Source organism: Marasmius oreades, chromosome 6 (genome assembly GCF_018924745.1).
Source record: "Marasmius oreades isolate 03SP1 chromosome 6, whole genome shotgun sequence".
Lineage (NCBI taxonomy): Eukaryota > Fungi > Basidiomycota > Agaricomycetes > Agaricales > Marasmiaceae > Marasmius > Marasmius oreades.
In genome coordinates, this window is record NC_057328.1 from 2,990,859 (window position 1) to 3,001,475 (window position 10,617).

The window sequence follows — 10,617 nt, forward strand, 5'->3', positions numbered from 1 at the left end:
TCTTCTCATTTTCAACATCAGCAACTTACACAATTTGCCGGTGAACTTTCCCGGCTTTTCTGGGCTTTTCGGCCGGTTCGACCAGTCCACCCCCTCGCAAGTTCACCAGCTCCTTCACATATCGCAACCACACGCCAGCCAATGAGGTCCAAATAGCTGGCATATGTTCTATAACATGATAGCTGCTCTCAGACAGCCTCCAACAGTGGAGGTTTTTGTGAAAAGTTGAGGTGACTGGAAATTTTTGGCAGGCGGACCCGAGCAAAACTGAGCTTGCCGGAAATCAGACATAGCTGGTGACTGGTTGACTTGTTGGCTTGTGCAAGTCCAAAAAGTCGTCAAAAAGTTCTCACCAGTAAATTGTCAAGATGCTGATGAACCAGATCGAGAACCCAGCTGACATCATCATCTTACAGGAACCACCATGGGGCTTCATCGGCACTGACAGAAAGTCTGGTACCAGAAAAGATGGTCCCCCGAGCATGGCCGGATGGACCCCCATCCTTCCCGTACCATCAAGGAATCCTGACGACCCACGCCCACCTACCATGGCTTATGTCAGGCAACGCAACGACTTCACAGTAGAGCTGCGCACAGATATCATCGAAGACCCCCACATCCAATGGCTAGATGTCCACCAACCAGGACTCCACACCGTTACAATCATAAACATATACAACATACGTGAGCAGGGAGAGCAGTGTATAATCCGCCGACTCCAACGCCTCGAAAGCAACTTCACAAACCCGACCATCATCACCGGCGACTACAACCTCCACCACCCACTGTGGGCGAAAGGCCTAGGAGACGGTGACCCCCTCACCACATCGGTGGGAGAGTGGTTCCAAGAGAACAGCTGGTCTCTGATGAACAACAAAGGACAGATCACCCACCCTGCACGTCACGGCGGCAAACGTCCCTCGGTAATAGATGTGACATTTGTAAATGGCCTTGCCACAAGACATGAGGTCCTGCGCGACTGGTTCGTGGACCCCAGCCTAGCAGGCTCGTCAGACCACTACGGAATCTCCTTCACATTGGACCAGGGGGCAACAGAAGTAGAGAATATATCTGGAATCAAGTACAACCTCAAGGACATCGACATGGAGGAATTTACGAACGTGCTTTTAAAGGCACTTGAAGAACGCGAGGAAGTGCTGGCAGCACTCCTCAATAACAATAACCTTTCTCCACTAGAACTTGACGAGAGTGAAAAAGCGCTAACGAACGCCCTTCAGGTAACACTGGACCAAGTCGCAAAACCCAAGTCCAACAACCCACAAGCGAAACCGTGGTGGGACCAAGACCTGGAAGAAGTCAGGAAGAAGATTGCAGATGCAAGAATGGATCAGGCAGCAGCAGAGGAAACAGAAAGCCCAGATGTCGAGGAAGTACAAACGAAGATCAAACGACTCCGAAGATGGCTGAAGAAACTCGCCAAATATAAGGTAAAAGCCTGGGCAGAAGAAAAGCTCAACGCTGCCAAAGGGCACCAGATCTTCGAATTCACAGAATGGTCAGCCGGCAACCACAACTATCCAACCCCACCAATCTTCCGAGGCGCTGACACACCCAAGGCAACAACACACCACGAGAAATGCGAAGCGATACGCGCCGAACTTTACCAAGCCCCACAAGACCTTCCAAACCAAGAGGTGGCAGATCTCACCTCAGCAGAACCGCTCGACCTCGCCTTCATACCAGTTACGGACAACGAGATTGACAACGCACTACGGGAAACAAGTAACACCTCATCTCCAGGATACTCACAAGTCTCGTACCAAGTGGTAAAGTGGGCATGGGGCATTCCCCTTGCCAAAAAGTACATCTCTGCACTGATCAAGAAATGTCTCCAGGCTGGCTACCATCCCAGGAACTGGAGGAAAGCAATAGCAGTAGCGCTACGGAAACCGGGAAAACAGGACTTCTCCAAACCCCGCTCATACCGGCTCATCACACTCCTCGAATGCTTAGGGAAACTTCTAGAGAAGATTGTTGCAAGGCGACTAACATTTCGAGCAGGCCAACTAGGTCTGATACCTGACAGACAGTTCGGAGGTAGATCCCACAGCTCGTCAGAGGATGCAGTCCTCGCCTTCGTAAACGATGTTCATGCTGCCTGGAACCACAACAAAGTTGTTTCAGCACTCACATTTGATATCAAAGGATACTTCGACTTCGTAAACCACAACCGGCTACTCTGTGAGCTCCGCCGCCAACACATACCACTGGAAGAAGTACAATGGGTTGCCAGCTTTCTATCTGATCGGGAAGCGGCAGTGTGCATTGATGGAAAGAGAGGGCTCATGAAACCAGTGGAAAACGGGATCCCCCAAGGATCGCCGACATCACCCATCCTCGCAGCGTTCTACACGGCAGACCTTCTGGACCTACTCTCAAGGGAGTCGGATAGCATTCCATTGAATAGCGCTCACAAACCCACTGACCTCACCCTCTTCATGTACGTAGATGATGGCAAAATCTTTATCGCCTCGGAATCGCTAGAGCTAAACTGCCAAATCCTCAAGACCACATACTACAAAGTGGAAAACTGGCTCACGGAATCAGGTCTGGCACCTGATGTGGAAAAACGGGAACTAATGCATTATACCCGCAGAAGGCAGGACAACAACATCTCGCCAACAATAACATTCAACCAAGACGCAGATGGAGAAACACGCATGGTAGCCGCAACCGGCTACGTCCGATGGCTAGGGGTATTCTTTGACCGAAAACTTAGATTTGACAAACACGTTAAACTCATCGCTGCATCATGTGATGCAGCAATATCAGGCCTAACCATGCTAGCCAACACAATCCGAGGCCTCCACCAGACGAAAATGTGACAACTCTACATAGCATGCATACAGCCAAAATGTTTGTACGCAGTTGCTGCATGGTGGAAAGGGTGCCAGTACCAGATAAACCCACTGGAAAAGGCACAGCGGCGGGCCCTACGTTTAATCTGCGCTGCATTCAGGACCACCCCCACATCCGCCCTCGAGATTGAGGCATCCATTCCCCCAATCAAGCACCTAGTTGAGCTACGACTGAAAAAATCCGCAATCCGACTCAACAAACTACCACAGTCACACCCACTTCTACAACGTTTACCACCACACTGGAGGGAGTTGAGCTTCAGCAATCAGCCAGAGGCCAGACTTGAGCCACCACCACTGCAAGCAAGGAAATCCAGCACAGAATCCCACAAAAAGAAATCCACCCCCCTGACAATCCTCGCCACCCGAACAGCAGCAGACCACGAATGACTCAACCCCTTCCTGGCAGCACCTTGGGGACGTACGCCACATGACTTTGCTGGGAAACTACACCTTGCACTTACAATACCAAAGGACGAAGATGAGAAGGACCACTTAGTGAACGCCCACCGAACTATGGCCACAAGGTTAACATTAGACCACCGCTCGCTGATGGTATACACAGACGGATCACTGATGAAAAAAGGCGGCTTCCCAGCAGTTGGCGCCGCAGTCGTCATATACCACAAAGGACATGAGATAGACTCAAGACTTCTGGGCCTGGGAAGAAGAGCCGAAGTCTACGACGCGGAGATGGCGGCCTTGAGCCTTGGGGCAAAAATAGCAGGGAGCATCTGCCAACATCTCCCTGAGATAACTCACATTCACTTTTTCGTAGATAACGTAGCTGCCGGGCGCTCAATTTTCAGCCAATGACCACAACCGGGTCAATACTACGCCAACCAATTCTATAAAGACATGTCGACATTCATGGATGGGAGAAAAGAAAATGAGGTCACAATAGCCTGGTGCCCCGCACACAAAGGCATTAGAGGGAACGAGAGGGCAGACGAGCTGGCCAAGAAAGCAACAGAACTGGCGAGAACAGCACCATTTGGGGTCACACGATCAAATGCTCTTCGTAGGGCGAGAGCACGGACACAGCAGGACTGGGGCAGAGAATGGAAGAACGAAGCGAAGACAGGACGATTCACCATTGCGAACTGATTCCAGCCAAGCCTCAAACCAACCAAGAGGTTTCTGGTATTGGGATGAGAGGTCTTCGGGAGAGTGCTGCAGTGCAGATCAGGACATGCATTCACAGGTGAGTACCGAGAACAGTTCCACCCTAATAAGGACACTGATTGCCCATGTGGAGAGGAACCGAGGCAAACCCGTGAACACATACTACGAGTATGCCCACTATACGAGTCGCACCGGGACCTACTACGCGACGTATCCCGCGACATATCACTTCCGGAAATTTTAGGCACGCCAAAAGGGATAGCAGCCCTTGGGAAGTTTGTGGAAGCATCCGGGGCATTCACACCAACCGGTCATCCACGACATACACCAGGCACACCCCAACTGGAAAACTTCATCGACACACACACAGACGAACCACGGGGAGAGGGCTGACACGGACACATTGATTGCCATGATCTCCACCACCAAAACCTCGAACCGGTCACCAACAGCGACGCACCCGCATCCCCAGATCTAACCTCACCATATGCCCCACTTTCTCATGTTCTAATTTCATGCCTTATACCTTATCAATGACCGCGTTAGGCACGCCACCTATAGTGACACATCACCTACACACAAAATCAATACCAACAGCTACACAACAAAGAGACCAGGAGCCCACCTACAGTTTGGGCAAAGTAGAATAGAAGGAGAAGGACTGGCAGCGCTCTAACGAGCGCGCCCGTGTGTCTTAGCACTAGACGGCTTGTAACACGTAAATCTGCTGAAAATAAATTAAAAAAAAAAAAACTTGTCCGGCATACGAAATGCGACTGTTATGTTATACGCCTCAAGCTCGTAGCTGGACCTAGTGATGCCGATGTTCGGTTCTGAACCATGGTGCGAACACCGAACCGCCGAACCGAACATAAGGTTCGGGTCCGGTTCTTGTTCAGGTTCGGCGAGTTGGAGGAGGTTCGGGTTTGAGGTTCAGGTGTCTGGAGGTGGTCCGAACCTGGTTCGAACCTTGAAAGTACAAGGGGTCAGAATTTGATGAAAAAAAGTTGACTTTGGGGTTGGTAGGGCCTGAACAACTTCTCCTGGGAAGGTAAATATACAATGACCCTATTTGGGAGCATCAACGGGCTCTCGGACGGCTCTTATCAGTTGCCGATCAGTTCATCAGCAGGATTAGGAAGGTGTGACTAAATGTGACAGTCATCTCCTTCACCAAGTGCGACCTCCAGAACGGCTATTGCACCGTGATTGCTGTATCATAAGGCTCACAGAGGCTTGAACAAGGTGAGAAGTATTATTTTTTGACCAAAATCATTGAAATTATTGACAGAAAAACACTTTATATATACTGAGGTTCGAACAGGTTCGAACCGTTCTCGAACCTGTTCGGACGGTGCAGTCGGAGTTTAATCCAGGTTCGGGGACTTGGTAGGGGGTTCGGGTTCGGGGTTCGGGAAAAGTGGTGGGTGAACTGGACCGAACCGAACATCGGCATCACTAGCTGGACCAGTCCCTGACCGGCCTTGCAAGTCGTTTATAATTAGCCATAGTGATTTTTTGAATGCTGAAACCTGAAGATTAGAATACGTGCATCGCCAAAGATGGGCCAAGGCACTTACAATCGAAATGGTGGTGATTAACAAAGAGAGACAGGGCCGCCCCTTTAGGTGGGCACCACCGGCACCGGCACCAAAACCACCAGGACCACCAGGACCCACACCATTGTCGTCGCCGTCGTCGCCGTCGTCGTCTGAACCTGGACCATCACCATTGGGTACATCGTTATCTTCCTCGTCGTCAGAAGTTGGAGAATCAAGAACTTGAACGCACGCAACTTCGAAAGGTTCTGTGACATACCATATATTCATCGGATCTTCCTCCTCCTCCACTTCTTTTTCCTTCCCTTTCGCCGATCCCTCCACTTCCACCTCCTACTATAATACTCGAGTGCCCAGGCTCATCTGAATGGAGTGCGCAGATTCAGGGTACCACGGAGGGAACGGGAAGGGGTTGATGGTTGAGGTGTCTATCGAGAAAGTAGGAGGTGGAGGCGTGGTGGTTTGGTTGTAAGTTGAGCCCCATAATAGGTGTGATAAACTTTCGAGGACTGGCGCTGAAGGCGATGAATTTGTGAAATGTCCTGCTTCAACTGATGTTGGCGAAGACGCAGAGTCTGGTGTCCAGACCCGACCTCCTCACCCTCATAATTCATTGACGAATATAACTTCTTGCATGGGATCTGAGGTAGGTGCTGCCATGTGGTGCTACTTTATCCAAGTTCGGAGGTTGGGAGAATTTGAAACGCTTTACGATGCTCTCCCATGGACGAAGACGACCACTGATCCCCAATGAGAAATGATCTGATTCCATCCGATTAGTCCGATTTAGGCTGACCCAGGTTGATTCGTGAGAACGGCGTCTGACGCATACCGATTTTATCCGTCTTACTCCCTCGAACATGTTCTTTCCCGTCGCTCTCGGTCTTACTCCTACTTTCAAATCCTTTCCGTCGCTCTCGGTCACTGTTGTAGTTAACACCACAATGAAACATCTTTATCACTTGATATTTCCATACTGTGACTTCATTCCGACCACTGTCAATGCCCTCAAGAAACAAGATATATTTCTGCAAATGTCAGAAGTACTGCAAGGCTCCAGCTGATGGACCATGTCGAGCTGTAGCGGCGTCCACATATTACGGCCATAAGAAGACTCAAGACACAGAGAAACTGATGTCTACAGAAGAACTAGAGAAGCAGAAGAGCCGTGTTCGCAAACGGGTATGTTACTGGGATTTAAGCTGCGCAAATACTTATACTCTCTCTCACTAGAAACGCTCTGATGGCAGTGAGGTGTCTTTTGAAGAAGAGGATGGAGTTGGTGAGGGCAGTAACAATGTTAGAAAACAGGTGAGTACCGAGTTATATTGCATTTTGATACGAGGCCCTTTACTTTATACATAGCTATGGTTTTCTCCTGTGGAGGCGAACAATAATGAATCAGACGAGCTCGAACCCACCCAAAGACAGGAAGACGGCAATTTGATCAACAACACTGACGATCAAATCATGCCTTTTGACAACATACTTTTGGACGACGACACTCGCTCACTCAACAATGAAGAAGAGGGAGCAAGGGTAGAATACACCGAAAATCTCTTGCCAATAGCTCATCTGGACGACCTCAAACAAGTTGAAGATACAATCAACGCAATTCGGATGTATGGCTTCGAGGCAGAAAAACTCCAATGGACTGAAGACGAATTCTTCGCTTTCCAAAATCCGTCTACCGAGGGTTTCAATCTAGACGACCCCGATATCACAATGTCTTTCCGGCTTTACCTTGCTCTTTCCTCCACCTGCTCAGAAGCCACATATCGAAATACCTACAAAATCTGGAAGATATGACATCCTGACTCCACCATTCTGTCGTATGATCAGGTTCGAAGCCATTTTAGATTGTTTACTGGTGTAAACCCGCTAATGCGACTTAGTTGACTATGCTACAAGGTTCTTTTTGCACTTTAAACAGTGCTACAGAGCGATATTTGTCGTATTAAGAACTAGAGTGAGCCCAAATTGCTAGTTAAAGCTAGTGCCGCTAGTAGAATGTGCTGTAGGCACAGCTAGACCAGTTAGAGAGAGCCGTAGATTGTGTCAGAAAACTGTATGACCGTTCGAAACCTGTAGAACACTATGAGCGGAGGACTTAAGCGGTGATTCACCGAGTTCTACTCTCTACATTCTACTATGCACTGGCATATCAAGGGATTGTACTATTAGAAGACTTGTAGTCTTCACAGAACCGTTCGTAGCAGAACTTAACAAAGTCAAAAGACCTTCATACTAGGAGGACCTACTTCTACGGGGGATTTAGTTGACAAGAAATCGGACATTGGACCACACAGACTAGGAGAAATTTGATATGACTGTAGATTGAGTCCCGATCTGAGGAAAAGACAAAAAGACATGATACAGATCCCAGATCACAGATAGAGTACCTAGGAACCAGGCAGGAATGAACAACGGATCTCAGAGTCCACGCAGTTCATGTGCTAGGGCAATTCGGAACTCTGGATCCATATGCTGGAACTACTTGGACACACAAAGTCCATATGATTTGATAACGTCGAAATACAGGATAAGGTCCGTAGGCAGGAAATACCATATGGTACGCCTATGTAGGTCCATTCTACATGCTGAAACAAGAATGAAGAACGGTCCAGATTGGTCCAAAACATATGATTCGAATATGGAAAAGCTCCGTAGACAAGATTCTGCACATGTAGCAGTCCTTAGCGATAAGATTCCACATGGATTCGTAGCTACGGTGCATTATTTTAGAGATAAAACAAGTAGAGATAGGATTACAAAGCTAGCGTAGAAGTAGTATAAAAGCAGCTCATGTATCCGTAGATAAAAAGTACTACCCGTGCGTAGGAAAGTCCTGAGTGGGTTGCCTGTGAGTAACTGCTCTTGACACCAATAGAGAGATTTGCCCTGTCTTTGTGCAGTGATACGATAAGATTTGATTTGAACATACGAGACCATCGAGGTCGAAACTAGAGAACTATCCGTCTGTAGGCCGCCGAGGTCTTGATTACTGTTTCGTGATCCGTCGAGGGTCTTAGCGTTCGTGTCCGCCGAGGACTTAGTTTTCATGTCCATCGAGGGCAATAGTCTCCAATCGTTCGAATTAGTCTTACCGTAGACGAAATTCATAGCCCCACTTAGTCCACTGGACAATAAACAGAGCCCCTACAGACCTTAGAATCCCCGTAGCTGTGGTGTTTTTACACTTGCAGTTACACATTGATTTCACAAGAACTTCATACGATATTGAGACTGTGATCTTGTGCATAACCTTTGCCAAGCAGTCCACCCTTGCAATCTTTCCTGGTGTGGAGAGTTATTGATAGACTTTACACGGAGGTTTACTAGTTTTTGGGTTGATTTGGTGTTGGTGCTACTCCCGTAGCTCTGATATTAGGTTGACTCTTGAGTGGTATTCTTCGCCCATTATCTGGTGACCACCGCAGGGGGTGGAAATAAGATTACATTCAGTATCAAACGAAATATTGTGAAATTCTGGTAGTTTTAGCCCTACAGCGAGAACTACAAAAACAACAAAAACCAAAAGAACTTCTCTCAGAAAGATTAGTTCACAGTGACGTAATACTCACACTTCACTAGCGGCTGGCAAACAAGTCTTACAGACACATAGTCTTACGGCTTTAGCATCTAGTACCCCAGCTCAAGTACCGAGAGCTGGTCAGTCTTCTCGATCTATGCGCAATTCTACGCAAGGAAGAGAAGCTACCCAAGTTATCACAAACGATTTAAGAAACCCCGGTTTCTCTTTTGACAGAAGTCCGAGGGAAGCATTCCGAGATACAAGATCTACGCAAGGTCCTAGAAACCAAGCGTTAGAAACCCCATATGAAACCCCAGAGATTTTAACTGAAGACATTGAACCGTTTTCTTCACCGTTATCATCTCTACCCTCCAAATACAATTCAGACTTCGACCTACAGGAAGAAGAGTTTTATTCTTTTGAACTAAACCCGAGTTTATTTCTTGAAAGACCATTAACAAGTATGTCCCATATATCGAATGACCCAGTAGCGGCAGGTGTGCCAGATGAAGAAAGACCGATAAAGAAGTCCTGGACGGAGTTCTCTAAAGGGGCTTTGAAAGAATTAGACAAAGATATGTCGAAACGAAGGCTCCCCACGTTCAACCAACTAGATCCTGGAAATCTACGGGAGTGGATGGCGGCTATCCTACAATATGGGAAAGTCAAGGGCTGGAAGTTAGATGAATCTTTTATCATTCTAGCAATGATTCAAATGGAGTTCGAGACCTCTCGACTCCTGGCACATCATTTGCCATCTACGAGAGGCTATAGTTGGGCTGCCTTTGAGAAAGAGATGTTTGATTCGTTCCCGTCGATTAGGGATTTAGAAATAGGAGCACTGGAGAATTTAGATCTGTTGAAGGCTAGGTTCTCTGGTATAGGAGAAGAACAGCTACAAAAGCTTACTTCGTTTAATATGGAGTTTGAGTTTGAAGCAGACAAACTTGCAGGAAGTTTGTCAAATCGAGAGAAAGTACAGAAGTTTGCGGAATGTCTAGACCTGACATTCTGGCGAGAGATCAGAAAGAGGCTACGGGACCCTCACTACGTTCGAAACCTGCAGGCAGAAAAGCCCGTAGAAGTAGATAGTGGGTGGGTGGCTTCCCAGCTAGACCCTTTTGCTTTCTCCCAAGTTAGGGATATGGCTTTGACCATAAGTAATGAGTTAGTAGGCGATTGCTACGCACCTCAGGGCTTAGATCCTGTTAGCTATACTCTAGGAGTGAAAGCGGCGGCTCCTGTAGGAACCCCTTTGATCACTCGTGCAAAAATCGAGCCTACGATAGCTCCATTGTCTTCGTACAAGAAGGAAATAGCTTCTGACGAGTTGACAATGAAACTCTTGGCCTCCGTAGACGCACAGAATACTCGAATGAACGACTTCGCGCGTGCAGTTTCTGAGCTTTCGAAGAAGATGCCTGACTTCAGTTAGCCTAACTTCTACAAAAACATGCAAGCTATGGCGTATCATAATGGAAGTCAAGGGCAGAGTAGCGGTGGATCTAGGCCTTCAAAC

At 47.9% G+C, this 10,617-nt stretch overlaps 2 protein-coding genes across 2 annotated transcripts; one reads left to right on the plus strand and one right to left on the minus strand.

Moving 5' to 3' along the window:
• Positions 1 to 5,371: 5,371 nt before the first annotated feature.
• On the minus strand, positions 5,372 to 5,833 carry E1B28_010442 (uncharacterized protein; the record flags this gene model as incomplete). The annotated part of the gene is made up of 2 exons (XM_043155409.1): positions 5,372 to 5,536; positions 5,585 to 5,833. 2 exons carry the CDS (start codon positions 5,831 to 5,833, stop codon positions 5,372 to 5,374), a joined length of 414 nt encoding a protein of 137 aa, XP_043007875.1.
• Positions 5,834 to 6,565: 732 nt separating this feature from the next.
• On the plus strand, positions 6,566 to 7,372 carry E1B28_010443 (uncharacterized protein; the record flags this gene model as incomplete). The annotated part of the gene is made up of 3 exons (XM_043155410.1): positions 6,566 to 6,745; positions 6,797 to 6,874; positions 6,929 to 7,372. 3 exons carry the CDS (start codon positions 6,566 to 6,568, stop codon positions 7,370 to 7,372), a joined length of 702 nt encoding a protein of 233 aa, XP_043007876.1.
• Positions 7,373 to 10,617: the final 3,245 nt, after the last annotated feature.